The sequence below is a fragment of the Wickerhamomyces ciferrii genome, contig 00277 (assembly GCF_000313485.1).
Source record: "Wickerhamomyces ciferrii WGS project CAIF00000000 data, strain NRRL Y-1031 F-60-10, contig 00277, whole genome shotgun sequence".
Classification (NCBI taxonomy): domain Eukaryota; kingdom Fungi; phylum Ascomycota; class Saccharomycetes; order Phaffomycetales; family Wickerhamomycetaceae; genus Hansenula; species Hansenula ciferrii.
This window is the reverse complement of record NW_011887463.1, coordinates 23,712-41,742: the sequence shown is the minus strand read 5'-3', so window position 1 is coordinate 41,742 and position 18,031 is coordinate 23,712. Positions and strand designations below refer to the sequence as shown.

Below are 18,031 nucleotides of genomic sequence, written 5' to 3'. Positions count from 1 at the left end.
CACTGCTAGTTCATTCCTTTGATTTCCATCATCCTTCCAGCAGCTGAAAGTATTGTCTTCTCATAATTGTGCTATAATATAAATATATTACAGATTAATCATCAAAAATTTCATTACAATTATATTTCATTTTTTGCATTCCTTTCCAAATCTAATCAATATCACTATTTGGGAACACACACACACACATTAATTTCAGTTCTAGTTTTCATTTATTAGCTCTATTTTGAATCATTAATAATAATAGCTTAAACAAAAATGTCGGATTATAGAAGAAATATTGCTGATTCCGAGCTAAAACTTGATTCCCTTTCTTTGAATTCCTCTCAACATCCATCAACAACAACTTCTGCAACAACATCAAACTCAACCGCTCCAACGTCAACAGCATCATCATCCCATGGTAATGATAATAATCATTCATCTTTCAAATCACCAAGAAGTTCAAGTACTTATACATCCAATATCAACGCTGATATTCAAGCAAAATTGTTAGCTTTTCAAGAACAACGTCAATCCAAATCAGCTCAAAATAATCAAGAACAACCTGTTTTGAAAACTAACGCTACAACTGGATCAATCCTAACCACAAATCATGAAGATCATAAGAATCCTTCACCATTGAGTTTATCAACAAACTCAACACCTTTAATGAGCCCACCAAATTTACCAGAAGGTACAGGAAGCTTATCAACTCCACCAATAGCTTTAGGATTAAGTAGGAAGAAATCACTACAACAAAATAAGAAGGCTGAAAAACCTTTACCACCATTACCTGGTACACCACCAAGTCTTTCTCAATCATCAAATTCTACACATCCATTGAATGATAAAAGTTTAAACCCAGTTAGACCAGCTCCATCACTACCAATAAATTCTCAAGTTAGTCCTCAAGTTGCTGCTAGATTACCAAAAGCTAAACCATCCTTATCAATGAGAAGAGGTATGAAATTACCTGGTGGATTACCTTCTTTAAATAACGAAGATCAATCATCAACTTCATCTACTTCTGAAACCCAATCATCCATAAAATCATCATCAGAAAGTTCACAAACCAATGGAAGTAAAAAACCAGTGGTACCGTCAATGAAAAGTTCAGGTTCTGTTACAAATCTGATTGAAAAGAAAGGGAAATTACCAGCTCAACAATCTATGCAATTGAAAGGTTTATTTGCTAACTATTCTAAATATATTGATATCAAATCAGGTTCATTGAACTTCAAAGGTAAATTATCATTAGATTCTAAAGGTGTTGATTTCAGTTCCGGTTCATCTTTTAGAATTTCTAGTGATGAATTAGAATTTATTGAAGAATTAGGTCGTGGTAATTATGGTACAGTTACAAAAGTTTTACATAAACCAACTGGTATTACTATGGCTATGAAAGAAGTTCGTTTAGAATTGGATGAAGGAAAATTTAGACAAATTTTGATGGAATTAGAAGTTTTACATAAATGTAACAGTCCTTTCATTGTGGATTTTTATGGTGCCTTTTTCGTTGAAGGTGCAGTTTACATGTGTATGGAATATATGGATGGTGGTTCATTAGATAAAATTTATGGAAATGGTGTTGATGAATCCCATCTAGCTTATGTTACAGAATCTGTCATTAGAGGTTTAATGGAATTAAAAGATAACCATAATATTATACATAGAGATGTTAAACCAACAAATATATTGGTGAGCAGCTCAGGTAAAGTTAAACTTTGTGATTTTGGTGTTTCAGGTAATTTAGTTGCTTCATTAGCCAAAACAAACATTGGTTGTCAATCATATATGGCACCAGAAAGAATTAAATCATTAAGTCCTGATGATAACACATACTCAGTTCAATCTGATATTTGGTCATTAGGTTTAACAATGTTGGAAACTGCAAAAGGTTCATATCCATATCCTCCTGAAACTTATGATAATATTTTCAGTCAGTTGAGTGCCATTGTTGATGGTGAACCTCCAGCATTACCAGAAGACTACTCATCAAACGCAAAAGATTTTGTTGGTCAATGTCTTGCTAAGAATCCAAATAGAAGACCAACTTATACAAAATTATTACAACATCCTTGGTTAGTGAAATATAGAAACATTGATGTCCAAATGGGTATTTATATTTCAAGTAAATTGAGAGAAAATTCTTCAAATAAAGCCAAAAATGATGAAGCTAATATTGAAGAATTAAACCAAAGACTGAAAACACCTGCATTGCATAGAGGTGGTGCTCCACAAAGGAATTAAAATAAATCAAATAACATCGAATAACCAATGATCGATTGATGATTTTTATTTTTATTTTCAGCTTCACGTTAACGAATTTTGATGCCAATTTATATTATACTTTTTTTTTTTTGAATTTTCTTCTTTGTTTTCTTATTACTTTATTATTTTCTAATCCAGATTAAATATTTGAATTTATTGGATTTTCATGTTTTGATTATTTTAAAATGATTGACATGAAATCTTGTCATGATAGATATACATATATAAATTATATTCTTATTTATGAACTTCCATCAGTCAATAAGTTATCAGTGCATTATACTAATGTAGATCTTACAAATTGATTATTGTACTATAGAGAACGTACTTTTTTATATGTTGTATCTCATGATGTAAAACGTGTGAATTAAACATATATGCAAAAACTAAATCTATATATAATAAACCTATAAAAATGAAAACAAACTTAAAACGATCTTCAAAATATATTCAAAACTTAAAAAACAAATATGACTTAAATTAAAATGTAACATTAGAGTTTCTTCTTGGACCTAAATCTGTTGCTTCATCACCCCCAAATGTCTCTGATCTAGTAACACTATAATCTCTTTGATCAATACCATCATCTAGATTACCTTGGTCGACATCATTATGATTTTCCCTATTTAAATGCGCATAATCTAAATCGTTCAATTCATGAGATTCTTGGTTATATTCATGATTATTAATAGGTTTATTACCAAAATGAACATCTTTGAATCCAATATGATTATCATTATTAACAATATTATTAGAGTTGATATTGTTATCATTTTGATTATCAGCTAGACTAAATTGAACTGGTTGAGGTGGATTTTGATTAGATCCTGAAACATAGCTATTTCCTCTTGTATTAGTTCTGAATGGCTGTGAGCTACTACCACTCAAAAATGAAGGTCTTTTAAAACGATTCTTAAGAATATTTGGTGTAGCATTTTTGAAAAATGTAACAACAGGGTCTCCCATACTACCAATAGTTTCAGCCCTTTGTAAATGATTACCAGCATGTAAATCTTGATATCTATCTCTAATTTCCATTTTTTCTGATGGTAACATAATAGCACGATCTAATGAATATGGTAAACCTCTATGTCTTCCTCTAATCATCATTGCAATAATAACAAGTTTGGAAATAACACCAAATTGTCCAGAAAAAGATGGTGTTGTACCTGGATAGCCTAATGACAATCCCACAGTACCATATGCACTAACAACTTCAAATAAAACTGAGAAAACATTAAAATCTGGTAATGAATCATCTTGTATTTTCCCACCTTCAGCAATACAAATAATGAAAAGACCCATGAAAACAAACCATAAATCAAATGAAAGTTGTTTTCTTAAATGTGCACCAATGAATTGAGTTGCCTTTTGTTGATCTTCATCATTATTTTCATTATTACCTGCATAAACACCTAATGATTGTTCTTCATAAACATTTGTTCTTCTAATAGAAATAGCTAATGGTAAAACAGAAATATACATCATAACCATATAACTAACTTGAACACCAGGATGTAATTGTGATAAATCAATACATGCAAAACCAGCAGTTCTAGTACTTATAGCTTGATAAAACCCATTTAAGATACGGATATTTACAGGTAGTGCTTTAACAACAGCAGCATTCAAATCCAAAATAACAAACAAGATTAAATCCACGGCATTCATAACAACCAAAATGAATAATAACCACCAAGTTGGAGCAGAAGGGAATAAAAGTGTAAAACAACGACGAGGATGATCTAATAAAAAGCCTAAAGATTCTTTAAACAATGATAAATCTCTTGCAAATTTAAAACAAACCCAAATTATAAAACGTAATAAGATTGGAAACCCAGTATTACCAATAACAATTAAAACAGCAGAAACTAATAAAGTATAAATTGAAGTATTGAATGAGTTCATACTATCTGGTGTTAATGTAAATCCTAAATCATTAAAGGAGGACATTGAAGTGAAGAACCCCCACCAAGTTAACGTGACACCACTTTCTCTAATATGTGATTGATAAGAATTTTTAGTTACAACCCAAGGAACTAAAAATAAAAATCCCAAAATATGAAATCCAACATAATAAAATAATAAAATTTTAGCTAATAATTTAATAGCTCTATATTCAACACCACCTAATTCTTCCTTTTGTTCTTCTGAAAGGTTAACAAAAGTAGAATTTCTACCAATTTTTGGGTTCCATGAAAGATAATTTGTAGTCATATTTCTAATTAATGAATTATCATCAAAATCATCATCTGTTTCAGTATCAGATCCTGAAGAGTCCATTGTGTCATCAGTAATTGCAGAACTAGAAAATCTTCTTCTACCTAAAATTGGTTTTTTCAATTTTTGTTTAATCATTTTTTCAAAAGTTGGAGATTTTGATAATAATGAATGTTTATTTGATGTAACATCTAATGTATTTGATCTTTTATTAAATTTTGAACCACCTGTTTGATCAGATGAAGGTAATTGTAAATTTGATTGAGCTTTTTTCAAACGATGTTCTTCATCATTTGAAGCATCGGATAAATAATCGTTATCCAGTACAGAATCAATATCTCTTTCATTACTGTGACTTGAAGCATTTGAATGTGATCTTTGATGATGACCAAATTTAAAAGCATTAAAACTTGATCTATGATGATGATTATTAGATTTTTTCAAATGTTTCTTTCTTTCATGTTTTGGTTTTTTCAAATCAAATTGAATTGCAGAAGTTGAATTTTGTCTAATTGGAGGTTCTCTTTCAGCAGGTCCACCAATCACAAGAGCAGGACCTTCATGTTCATCATCATGAGTTTCTCTTTTTTGATTATTACTCAACATTGCAATTGACATGAAAACATCTCTTGGTTCAACATCATGATTTCTTGGATTTGGTAAATCACCAAATTTAATATTTGGAGATGATTTTGTATGACTTATATCAACTTCATCATTAAGATCATCATCAACTCTATGAGGATTTATTGATCTTGATTCTGGAGGTAAATGGTTATTTTCATGATCATCATCAGAACTAGGTTCAGATATATGTTCAACAGAGTTATTATAACTACTCTGTTGCATTGGCATTGGTGATGGACTTGAAACTCTAGGAGGTGATTGAGTTTGATTGACAGCTGGAGTTGATTGTGTTAATGGGATTGGGTTTGTATTAACCATTTCTGAGGAACTTGTATCAGAATCTTTAACTTCTGGATATTCACCTGTTTGTTCAATATCTGGTGAATTTTCAAAAACAGTTCTAGAACTATAACCTGTCAATGGTATATTATTATTATTGTTATTATTATTTGTTGTTGTTTTACTTAAATTTCTTGATCTATTGTTCCCTGGAGTTCTAGATCTTTGAGATTCTGCAGTTTTAGCACGTTCCATTGATTGAGTTCTAGCCATCATTGTAGCAGTTCTTCTCATTTTGAAATTATGTTTTGAAGTTTCTCTAATATCATCAAAATAACGTTCAAACCAATAAAGTCTTAAAAAACTTAATGAACCATGAATGAAAATTGGAGTTGCTAAGCAGCAAAATATATAAATAATAATTTGTTGATATAAAGTCAAGACGTTTGCATCTAAAGTGTTTAGACCAGCTTGAGTAGCAGCACCAGATGCAAAGAATAAAGCATCAATATAATGAATATTTTTAACAGGATAAATAAAGATTGAACCCAGTATTGCTATTGAAATGATGTAAAAATAATGAACTGCAATGAATGAAGGAAAGATTTTCTTAAGATAAGGACCAAATAGATCTTCTAAAGAAGCAACTGCATCTCTTATTTTCCAGCCCCAAGTTTTCTTTGTTATGAAGTTGATTGAACCTATAGACCTTCTTCTATTAGGATTAATGTTATTACCATGATCTTGATCTTGATCTTGATTATTAGAAGTTTTGGTAGGTCGTACCAATTTCATGATATTGAATCCAGCCATTTTGGGTTATAGTTTAGTGGAAGTAGCAGCAGCAGCAGCAGTACGAACAATAGCAGCAGTACTAACGATGAAGTTAACCCCTGATTCCTTGGAAAGCTGGATAATGAATAAATGAGCAAATGCTATATAAGCGATCTTTTAACGGACAGTCCCATACAGTAAACCAAGTGGAATAAAGCCCAATAAGCAGCGGTCAACTTGGGAAATGATTCTCACAAGCACCCAGTCAATGAGCCAGCACACAGACCTTTTGAACAACCTAAGAAAGCACCTTTCAGTCACCAAAACCTGCTTAGCGCTTCGAATATCCAGTCAATTTCTACTTGTTAAAGCCTTTCAAAAACAAAAACGTTTAAATTAATTTTGAAGCCGCCAAAACAAAAACAAGAAAATTCGCGGACTTTTAATTGAAATTTTTTTTATGTCACAATTTTTGGGAAAAGTTTAAAGCTGGAAAATTATGTGATATCATGAAAAAGCTCAAATTAAACGATACAATCTATTTACTCGGTTATCCATGGGTGACGAGAACAGTGTAGTGAGTCTATGGTGGTCGAATTGTTGTAGAGTTTACTTTGCCATTGGTGACTTTCTGCTCTCTGCGTACCTGATTACTGATCACAGAGTCAACAATTGTACCGCTTTTCACTGGTCAGAAGACCAGCTTGAACCAGCTTGAGCCTTGCGTTTCTCTGTAGCGAGGAGCTGTCATACCCAAATGGAAATACGAACACTGACTCTATCAAGTATCTGATCTAGTATTACTCATAGTTCATTCATAATCTATTACCACCATTGTAGCACACAATTCTCAATGAAGAACTATCGAACAAGACTACGAATTCAAATCAAAGTGAAGCCCTTAAAACTTCAACAGACCTCAAACAAAATAATAAATGTATTACCAGCAGATCCATTATGATTCATCAATCAAATTTGAACTGTTTTACACTGATTTTGCTCTTCATTTGACTTCGATTATGACAAATTTATGCAAAAGTTCATGCAAATTTGATGAAACAATCCAAAGCAGCACAGATTGGCGTAGAATTTTGCGTAATTGGCGTGAAAATTTTGACATAATCAAGTTTCCATCAGGGTTGAACAAGATCAAATGAACCTTGATTTGAGTGGTTAAAACACCATTGAAACACAATTTTGATACACTAACTTAATCTAACGTATATAAACTTACCTACACTCAATTTATTCTCCAAAATCACCAGGATTAACTACTTATAAACCATTAAATATTCCGGCTTTTACGTCATGTCTCTTCGTATTACCCTATTGCATTTGACGCGAAAACTCGAATTGCGCAAAAATTAATTTTTCAGAAAATTTTTTTCGTTTCTTTTCAGTATAAAAAAATTTTAAAATCACCATTTTTAAACAACTAATAAACTTTACTTTCATATTCTTTCTCTCTCTCTTCTTCTCCTTCTCTCTCTCTTTCTCTCTCTCAGAAAGCTCCTTTTTCAAATCTTCTTGGTTTCTCCATTCTAGAACTAGAACTCTCTTGAATTGAAAAGTCTCCAGAGCTATATTGTCACCAGTTTAATCAAAAAAGTACAATTTCTACTCCAGATCTTGCAAGGTTATTAATTTTTTTTTTCAATTACAAAATAGAATCAAGTCTCCAGATTCTATAATTAAGAAAAGAAAATCAATCAATCACTTCTGATAATAAAGTTCATTTGATTTAAGAGTTTCAAGAAAAAAGTTTCTTTGGTAAGTTTTGTTGATGGGTCTTATGACTAGGAATATAGATTTGAAATAAGATGCGAGTATGAGAGAGAAAGAGATTTATAATCTTTTAAATCCAATTGGGCTTCAAACATGATTTATGGGAATTCAATTGATACCAATTGATCAATTGTCATGCTGTTTGATGCAAAACGAACTAGTGGCAACAATTGTTGGAGTTGATCCCCAGATTTTTCATTCATCATGTTTGACCCATAACTCTAATATTCAAGTCTTTTTTCTAATCAATCTATATTCCTGTAGTATTAATACATTTTCTAACAATTTGATTAGATTCATATTCCAGTTAATTTTTTCTTTATTTCTATTCTTTTGAGAAATCATGGCTTCAATCGTCCCTTCTGCTCCAATTTCTCCTCCAATGGAGTCAACTGGTAACCGTTTAATGGCTTTAGAATTAAAAGATGGTACTGTCTTGGAAGGTTATTCCTTCGGTTCTGAAGTTGCATCTGCTGGTGAATTAGTTTTCCAAACTGGTATGGTTGGTTATCCAGAATCAATTACTGATCCTTCTTATGAAGGTCAAATTTTAGTCATCACTTATCCATTAGTTGGTAATTATGGTGTTCCAGATCGTGAATTAAAAGATGAAGATGTTCCACAAATTCCAAAATATTTTGAATCTTCAAAAATCCATATTTCTGGTTTAGTTGTTGCTCATTATACTGAAGAATTCTCTCATTTCTTAGCTAAATCTTCATTAGGTTCATGGTTAAAAGAACAAAACATCCCAGCTATCTATGGTGTTGATACTAGAGCTTTAACCAAACATTTAAGAACTTCTGGTTCAATGTTAGGTCGTATTGCTGTTCAATCTGATAAAGCTTCAGTTGAAGAAGCTGCTTCATTAAATTGGAAATCTCATTTTGAAATTCCTGAATGGGATGATCCAAATGTTAAAAATTTAGTTGCTAAAGTTTCAACTGATAAACCTGTTTTATATACTCCATCAACTGAAAATGCTATTAAAGGTCCAGATGGTAAAACTTTAAGAATCTTGGCTGTTGATGTTGGTATGAAATTCAATCAAATCCGTTGTTTTGTTAGACGTGGTGTTGAATTAAAAGTTGTCCCATGGGATCATGATATTTCATCTGAAGAGTATGATGGTTTATTCATTTCTAACGGTCCTGGTGATCCTTCAGTTATGGATTCCACTGTGGAACAATTGACCAAAGTTTTAGAATCCAAAAAGACTCCAGTTTTCGGTATTTGTCTTGGTCATCAATTATTAGCTAGAGCTTCAGGTGCTTCAACTATTAAATTAAAATTCGGTAACAGAGGTCATAACATTCCATGTACTTCAACCATTTCAGGTCGTTGTTATATTACTTCTCAAAATCATGGTTATGCTGTTGATACTACCACTTTGAAAAACGGTTGGAAAGAATTATTTGTCAATGCTAACGATGGTTCAAATGAAGGTATTTATCATTCAGAATTACCATATTTCTCTGTTCAATTCCATCCAGAATCTACCCCAGGTCCAAGAGATACTGAATTTTTATTTGATACTTTTATTCAATCTGTTTTAGATCATAAAACTTCCAAAACTTTGAAATCAGTTTCATTCCCAGGTGGTCAATTACAAGATAACTTGGCCAAATCACCAAGATTACACCCAAAGAAAGTTTTAGTCTTAGGTTCAGGTGGTTTATCAATTGGTCAAGCTGGTGAATTCGATTATTCAGGTTCTCAAGCTATTAAAGCTTTGAAAGAAGAAGGTATCTATACCATTTTGATTAATCCAAACATTGCTACTATTCAAACTTCAAAAGGTTTAGCTGATAAAGTTTATTTCTTACCAGTCACCCCAGATTTTGTTCGTAAAGTTATTAAACATGAAAAACCAGATGCTATTTATGCTACTTTTGGTGGTCAAACCGCTTTAAGTGTTGGTATTGCTTTGAAAGATGAATTTGAATCTTTAGGTGTTAAAGTCTTAGGTACTCCAATTGATACCGTTATTACTACTGAAGATCGTGAATTATTCGCTAGAGCAATGGATGAAATTGATGAAAAATGTGCTAAATCAGCTTCTGCTTCAACTGTTGATGAAGCTTTAGATGCAGTTAAAGATATTGGATTCCCAGTTATTGTTCGTGCTGCTTATGCCTTAGGTGGTTTAGGTTCAGGTTTCGCCAATAACAAAGAAGAATTAATTGATTTATGTAACAAGGCTTTTGCTGCTTCTCCACAAGTTTTAGTTGAAAGATCAATGAAAGGTTGGAAAGAAATTGAATATGAAGTTGTTCGTGATGCTTATGATAACTGTATCACAGTTTGTAATATGGAAAATTTTGATCCATTAGGTATTCATACTGGTGATTCTATTGTTGTTGCTCCATCTCAAACATTATCAGATGAAGATTATAACATGTTAAGAACAACTGCTGTTAATGTCATTAGACATTTAGGTGTTGTTGGTGAATGTAACATTCAATATGCTTTGAATCCAGAATCAAAAGAATACTGTATTATTGAAGTTAATGCTCGTTTATCACGTTCTTCAGCTTTAGCTTCAAAAGCAACTGGTTATCCATTAGCTTTCATTGCTGCTAAATTAGGTTTGAACATTCCATTAAATGAAGTTAAAAACTCTGTTACTAAAGTTACTTGTGCTTGTTTCGAACCATCATTAGATTATGTTGTTGTTAAAATTCCAAGATGGGATTTGAAAAAATTCACTAGAGTTTCAACTTTATTATCATCATCAATGAAATCTGTTGGTGAAGTTATGTCAATTGGTAGAACTTTTGAAGAAGCTATTCAAAAGGCTATTAGATCTGTTGATTACCAAAACTTAGGTTTCAATCAAACTGAAGCTTTGATGTCTATTGATATTGATTCAGAATTACAAACTCCATCTGATCAACGTTTATTCGCTATTGCTAATGCTTTATACTCCGGTTATTCAGTTCATAAAGTTTGGGAATTAACAAACATTGATAAATGGTTCTTGAATAAATTAAATTGTTTAATCAATTTCTCCAAACACATTGAATCATATGGTTCAATTGAAAAATTAACTGCTTTAGTTATTCGTGAAGCTAAACAATTAGGTTTTGAAGATAGACAAATTGCTAAATTTGTTGGTTCTAATGAATTAGCTGTTAGACGTGTTAGAAAAGAATTTGGTATCACTCCATTTGTTAAACAAATTGATACTGTTGCTGCTGAATTCCCAGCTTTCACCAACTACTTATACATCACTTATAATGCTGATTCTCATGATGTTAAATTTGATGATCATGGTGTTATGGTTCTTGGTTCAGGTGTTTACCGTATTGGTTCTTCAGTTGAATTCGATTGGTGTGCTGTTACAGCCGTTAGAACTTTACGTGCTCAAGGTACTAAAACCATTATGATTAACTACAATCCAGAAACTGTTTCAACAGATTATGATGAAGCTGATAGATTATACTTTGAAACCATCAACTTAGAACGTATCTTGGATATCTATGAATTAGAAGAATCTTCAGGTGTTGTTATTTCTATGGGTGGTCAAACCTCAAACAACATTGCTTTACCATTGCACAGAAACAATGTTAAAATCTTAGGTACTTCACCAGAAATGATTGATTCAGCTGAAAATCGTTACAAATTCTCTCGTATGTTGGATCGTATTGGTGTTGATCAACCAGCTTGGAAGGAATTGACTTCTATTGATGAAGCTGAATCTTTTGCTGATAATGTTGGTTATCCAGTTTTGGTTCGTCCATCTTATGTCTTATCAGGTGCTGCTATGAACACTGTCTATACTAAAGATGATTTAGCTTCATACTTGAACCAAGCTGTTGAAGTTTCACGTGAATATCCAGTTGTTATCACCAAATATATTGAAAATGCTAAAGAAATTGAAATGGATGCTGTTGCTAAAGATGGTAACTTGATCATGCATGTTGTTTCTGAACATGTTGAAAATGCTGGTGTCCATTCAGGTGATGCTACTTTAATTGTTCCACCACAAGATTTAGATAAGGAAACTGTTAAACGTATTGTTGTTGCTACTGCTAAGATTGGTCAAGCTTTGAACATCACTGGTCCTTACAACATTCAATTCATCGCTAAAAACAATGAAATCAAAGTTATTGAATGTAATGTTCGTGCTTCTCGTTCATTCCCATTTATTTCTAAGGTTGTTGGTACCAACTTGATTGAAATGGCCACCAAAGCTATTATGGGTTTCCCAGTTGATCCTTATCCATTAGAAAAATTACCAGAAGATTACTGTGGTGTTAAAGTTCCTCAATTCTCTTTCCCACGTTTAGCCGGTGCTGATCCAATCTTAGGTGTTGAAATGGCTTCTACTGGTGAAGTTGCTACTTTTGGTCACAACAAATATGAAGCTTATTTGAAATCTTTAATTTCAACTGGTTTCCATTTACCAAAGAAAAACATTTTGTTATCTATTGGTTCTTATAAAGAAAAAGTTGAATTATTACCATCAGTTAAAAAATTAAGTGAATTAGGTTACAACTTATTTGCTACTGCTGGTACTGCTGATTTCATTCAAGAACATGGTATCCCAGTTCAATACTTGGAAATCTTAGCTGATGCTGATGAACAAAGATCAGAATTCTCATTGACTCAACATTTAGCTAACAACTTGATTGATTTATACATCAATTTACCATCTGCTAACAGATACCGTCGTCCAGCTAACTATGTTTCAAAAGGTTACCAAACTCGTCGTATGGCTGTTGATTATTCTATTCCATTAGTTACTAATGTTAAGAATGCTAAATTATTGATTGAAGCTTTATCACGTAACTTATCATTAGAAGTTTCAAACATTGATGCACAAACTTCTCACAGAACTGTTTCAATTCCAGGTTTAGTTAACATTTCATCATTCATTCCATCATTTGAAACTTCAAAAGATTTTGAACAATCAACTAGTGCTTCATTAGTTTCAGGTTTCACTTACAACAATGTTTTACCAGTTACTTTAGATGGTATTAACGTTTCTGATGCTTCATCATTGAATGATACTGCTCAATTACTATCAGATTCTGGTTTCACTGATTACACTTTGTCTGTTGCTGCTACTAAAGGTAATGAATCTCAAGTTTCTCAAATTGCTAACAATGTCGGTTCATTATTCTTACCATTCAATGATTTCACCAACAGTACTGTTTCAGATGTTTCAGGTCACTTTGCTTCATGGCCAGAAAACAAACCAATCATCACTGATGCCAAATCTACTGATTTAGCTTCATTATTGTTATTAGCTTCATTAAACAACCGTAAAATCCATGTTACTGGTGTTCAATCAAAATCAGATTTAGAAATCATCAAATTGGTTAAAGAAAAATCTGAACATGTTACAGTTGATGTTAATATCTATTCATTATTTATTTCACAAGAAGATCATCCAGATGCTAAATTCTTACCAACTAAAGAAGATCAAGAAGCTTTATGGGCTGGTTTGAAAGATATTGATGCCTTTTCAGTTGGTACTTTACCATATGTTTTAGCTAAATTCTTGGGTAAACCTGTCACTGCTGGTTTAGGTATTACTGATGCTTTACCATTATTATTCTCAGCTGTTGACTCTGGTCGTTTGACTATTGAAGATATTGTTGAACGTTTACATACTAAACCAGTTCAAATTTTCAACTTACCTGAACAAGATTCAGTTGTTGAATTAGACTTAGATCGTCTTGCTTCTACTTTACATTCAGCCAACATTTGGTCCCCATTTGAAGGTAAATTGAAAGGTGGAGTTGAACGTGTTCATTTACATGGTCAAACTGTTTGTTTGGAAGGTGAATTAGTTATCAACCAAGCTTTAGGTATTGATAACTCAGCTTACAAGAAGAGATTATCAGTTGTTCAAACTCCACAATTCAACAATGATGTTGCTTTAGCTCAAAGTCCTCAAGTCAGAAGAGCTAGATTCTCATTTAGTGCTGATGCTCAACCACGTCCATCAAACTTAACTGAAGAAGTTATTGTTGATGGTGAATCTAAAGGTACTGAATTGGTTTCATCTCGTCCACCAAGAGAACTTTCACCACCAGGTGCTATTGCTACTACTATCCGTGGTAACAATCCATTCTTACGTCGTTCAGTCTTATCTGTTAATGATTTCAAGCGTTCTGATTTCCATGCTTTATTCTCTGTTGCTCAAGAAATGAGATTATCAGTTGAAAGAAATGGTGTTTTAGATTTATTGAAAGGTCGTTTATTAACAACCTTGTTCTATGAACCATCCACTCGTACCTCAGCTTCATTTGATGCTGCTATGCAACGTTTAGGTGGTAGAACAGTCCCATTAGCAGTTGATTCATCATCAGTTAAAAAAGGTGAAACTTTACAAGATACTGTTCGTTCATTAGCTAGTTACTCAGATGCTATTGTTTTACGTCATCCAGAAGAATCAAGTGCTGCTGTTGCTTCTAAATACTCACCAGTTCCAATTTTGAATGCTGGTAATGGTTCTCGTGAACATCCAACTCAAGCATTCTTAGATTTATTCACTATTCGTGAAGAATTAGGTACTGTTAATGGTATTACTGTTACTTTCATGGGTGATTTGAAATATGGTCGTCCAGTTCATTCATTATGTCGTTTGTTGAGTCATTATCAAGTTCGTGTTAACTTGGTCTCACCAAAAGAATTAAAATTACCAGAATCATTACGTCAAGATTTGATTCAAGCTGGTATGTTAGGTAATGAATCTGAAGAATTAACTAAAGAAATCATTGCTGATTCTGATATCTTATACTGTACTAGAGTTCAAGAAGAAAGATTCAAAGATAAAGAACAATACTTAAGATTGAAAGATTCATACATTGTTGATAACAAAATTTTATCATATGCTAAACAACATATGGCTGTTATGCATCCATTACCTCGTGTTAATGAAATTCGTGAAGAAGTTGATTTCGATCAACGTGCTGCTTATTTCAGACAAATGAGATATGGTTTATATGTCCGTATGGCCTTATTAGCTATGGTTATTGGTGTTGATTTATAAAAAAAAGAACTAGAAGTTCATCATAAAAAAAAATAGAGTTTAATTTCTTTTCATATTATCATATTATTTGGTTTAGTTTGCCTTTTTAATCATTTTATTCAACTTATGAGTGACTGGAGACCACTCATTAATATATTGGAGAATTGTTTGTTGGCTATGGTTGATAGCTAAATTAAATCATTGACAGATGAATTTTTTTGAAGGTTATTAGATTTGCATTTCATTTTCGGTTTCATATTTAAGTATTAAAAAAAATTGTTTAGACTATTATTTTATCATGTTTATAGAATTTAAACCATGAGTAGAATGTATTACGCCTTCATTTATTAAACTCAATTTCGTTTGTTACGTGCCTTTTGTGTACGTAGCTTCATTTTATGTTTTCTGTTCATTGAGTTTGTTTATGTTTAGGTTGTATACGTTTATTTTGGTTTTATTTATTTATTTGTTTGTTTAGTGTGTATAGGGTATATATTTTGGTAGCTGGACGTATTCGTTCAAGCTGTACGTGTTTATGAGTTTGTTAATCTCATGATTTCATTATATGAATATGATCGTACCACTCTAGTGTAGTGATTAATATTGATTTCCTGAAGTTCAAGTAGTTCGCATGAAGATTCAGAGATACTTCGTATTACTACGTTCATATATATAAGTCATAATAATACGCTATAGATCAAAACTAGATCATATATTACTTACTATAGTAATTAACAAAATAAAAGTTGTGTGTATAAAATTGTAAACAGCAATATAATATTACAAACAGCTCCAAAACTCCTTTTCAATTCAAACTTAGATATATAATACAAATATTTTAGGTAAAAAAAAACAAACAAAACTTAAAACATGACAAAACTAACAAAACTAACTATATAAAAAAAATATGATAAAACACAGAATATGATGGGTAAGTAGCTATAGATTTCGAAAAATCAATTGAATAAGTCATTACCATCTGATTCTTGACCATTACCTGATTCATCAACACTTTCATTAGCTTGGATTAAAGCTTTTGCAATTTCAATTTCTTCACCATTTTGTCCATTATCATCAAATGCAGAAACTTCAGGATCAACAGGAATATCATCATTTTGTTGAACATTATCATTTTCATTATTATTTGAATTTGTATAATGATTCAAACCATTTTCGAATTGACGACTTTGTTGAGCATAGAAATTTTTATCACTATATTCCTTTGCCAAATTATCATCATTTTGTTGATCATGAGATTGTTGTTGTTGATGATGTTGTTGTTGATGATGGTGATGATGATTAGGTGTTAGATCATCCTGAGTATAATCATGTTGCATAACACCTCTTGATCTTTGAGCTGCTTCCACAGCAGCAAAAATACCTGATGGATCATCTAAATTGGTTAAATCAGCTTGTAACAAACTTGAATCAGTACGATGTAAATGTGATGATGCAGCTACAATAGCTTCAATATCTTGTTGGGTATGATCAATGTTATGGTGTTGTTGATGATGTTGTTGCTGTTGTTGATGGTGATGGTGTTGTTGTTGATGATGAAGTTGAGGATCTTCATCATGATCTGAAGTTTGAATATGATGAGGTGTACTTTTCAAACTACCATGATGAGATTCAACAGGTGATTGTTGATGATGCTGAGCATGTTGTTGCTGCTGTTGTTGTTGTTGAAGATGGTGGTTGTGTTGAGCTTGTTGCTGTTGAGCATGTTGTTGTTGAACTTGTTGCTGTTGCTGAGCTTGTTGTTGTAATTGTAATTTTTGACGTCTCTTATTATTAGCCACGTTAATATTTTCTCTTCTCTTCTTTGCAGCTAAAGATTTCATTGGATCTCTACATTCATCACAATTCCTTATAGCTTGAGCAACTGTATCTTTAATTCTTGTCCAATGATAACGGTCAGCAATTGCAGTAGTAGTCTTATTTATACCACCATGAGAAACAGCATGATATTGGGTACAAATTTGTAATTGTCTAATTGGATCTGGTATGACTTCTCTACCATTTAAAGTCAATTTACCATTGATTAATTTATAATGAGAAGCATTTGATCTTAATCTTGATTTTTCAGATCTATCAGTTAATGGGGGATATCTACCAGTTTCCAAATAATATTTAATTTTATCAAATCTATAAGTTCCCTGTGGATTTTCAGTTGGATGAACCAATTCTTTACCATAAATAATAGCATCAACTGCAACTTCATGATCTTTTAAAATACCAGCAGATTTAATTTTACCAATTCTTTTGAAATTTAAAGATTCAAAAATTCTTCTTGTTTGAACATTAGTTTCAAAAATTAAATTAAAAACAGCAGAAGTGAAACCAATTTTTGGAGCCCAATCTAAGAAACATTCAGTTAAAGTTTTACCAATACCTTTACCTCTAATCCCAGCATTAACTAAAAATCCACCAGTACAAATATGAGATGCACGACCTGGGAAATTAGCTTTTATGAAAAAAGTACCTAAACATTCTTTTTCCCATTGTCTTTGACGATCTAATTGAGGTTCATCACCAAGAACCATAACAGCAGCAAAAGCACCAAACCAATAATTTTTAAATTCTTCAATATCTAAAGTATCAAAAAATGGGAAAGTATCACCTCTTTCAATTTCCATATTAAATTCATCAGCTAAAAATGCTAATAAACCTTGTGGTAATTGAAAATTATTTGTAATTGGATAAATTGTAGCCGTGGTTTCACCATCCTTCAACAACACAGTATAAGGAGGTAATAAAACAGGGAAATGTTGATCAGGTCTATAATCTGTCATTTTTGCAATTCTCTCTCGTACGGAATAGTAATATTCAATTATTTATACCAAATAAAAACTTATAATGATTATGATAGCAGCAAACCACCTTTAAAGCACCCCTTTTGTAGCCCTTTTAATACCCCTTAATGAAATACTCAACCAATTTAAACTCAACCAGCAGCCTTCAACGCCAAATTTGAGATTTGTAGTACAAATCCTAAAATTATGCACGTTAAATACCCAAACCTAATGGCTTTTAAGTATTCTTTTTGATAATCTTTTGGGTTTCAACTCTTGAAGAAATGAATTTTGATGTTGTTGGATATGAATTGAG

General features: G+C 32.0%; 4 protein-coding genes across 4 annotated transcripts; 2 read left to right on the top strand and 2 right to left on the bottom strand.

The window, feature by feature from the left end:
• Positions 1-258: 258 nt before the first annotated feature.
• On the top strand, positions 259-2,232 carry PBS2 (mitogen-activated protein kinase kinase PBS2; the record flags this gene model as incomplete). The annotated part of the gene is made up of 1 exon (XM_011272989.1): positions 259-2,232. One exon carries the CDS (start codon positions 259-261, stop codon positions 2,230-2,232), a length of 1,974 nt encoding a protein of 657 aa, XP_011271291.1.
• Positions 2,233-2,733: 501 nt separating this feature from the next.
• Positions 2,734-6,192, bottom strand: TRK1 (Trk1p; the record flags this gene model as incomplete). Its single annotated transcript, XM_011272988.1, has 1 exon — positions 2,734-6,192. The coding sequence occupies one exon, from the start codon at positions 6,190-6,192 to the stop codon at positions 2,734-2,736; it is 3,459 nt and encodes a 1,152-aa protein (XP_011271290.1).
• Positions 6,193-8,281: 2,089 nt separating this feature from the next.
• Positions 8,282-14,944, top strand: URA2 (bifunctional carbamoylphosphate synthetase/aspartate transcarbamylase; the record flags this gene model as incomplete). The annotated part of the gene is made up of 1 exon (XM_011272987.1): positions 8,282-14,944. The coding sequence occupies one exon, from the start codon at positions 8,282-8,284 to the stop codon at positions 14,942-14,944; it is 6,663 nt and encodes a 2,220-aa protein (XP_011271289.1).
• A 935-nt stretch (positions 14,945-15,879) lies between these two features.
• BN7_6467 (uncharacterized protein) lies at positions 15,880-17,715 on the bottom strand (the record flags this gene model as incomplete). Its single annotated transcript, XM_011272986.1, has 1 exon — positions 15,880-17,715. The coding sequence occupies one exon, from the start codon at positions 17,713-17,715 to the stop codon at positions 15,880-15,882; it is 1,836 nt and encodes a 611-aa protein (XP_011271288.1).
• Between the last annotated feature and the right edge of the window lie 316 nt (positions 17,716-18,031).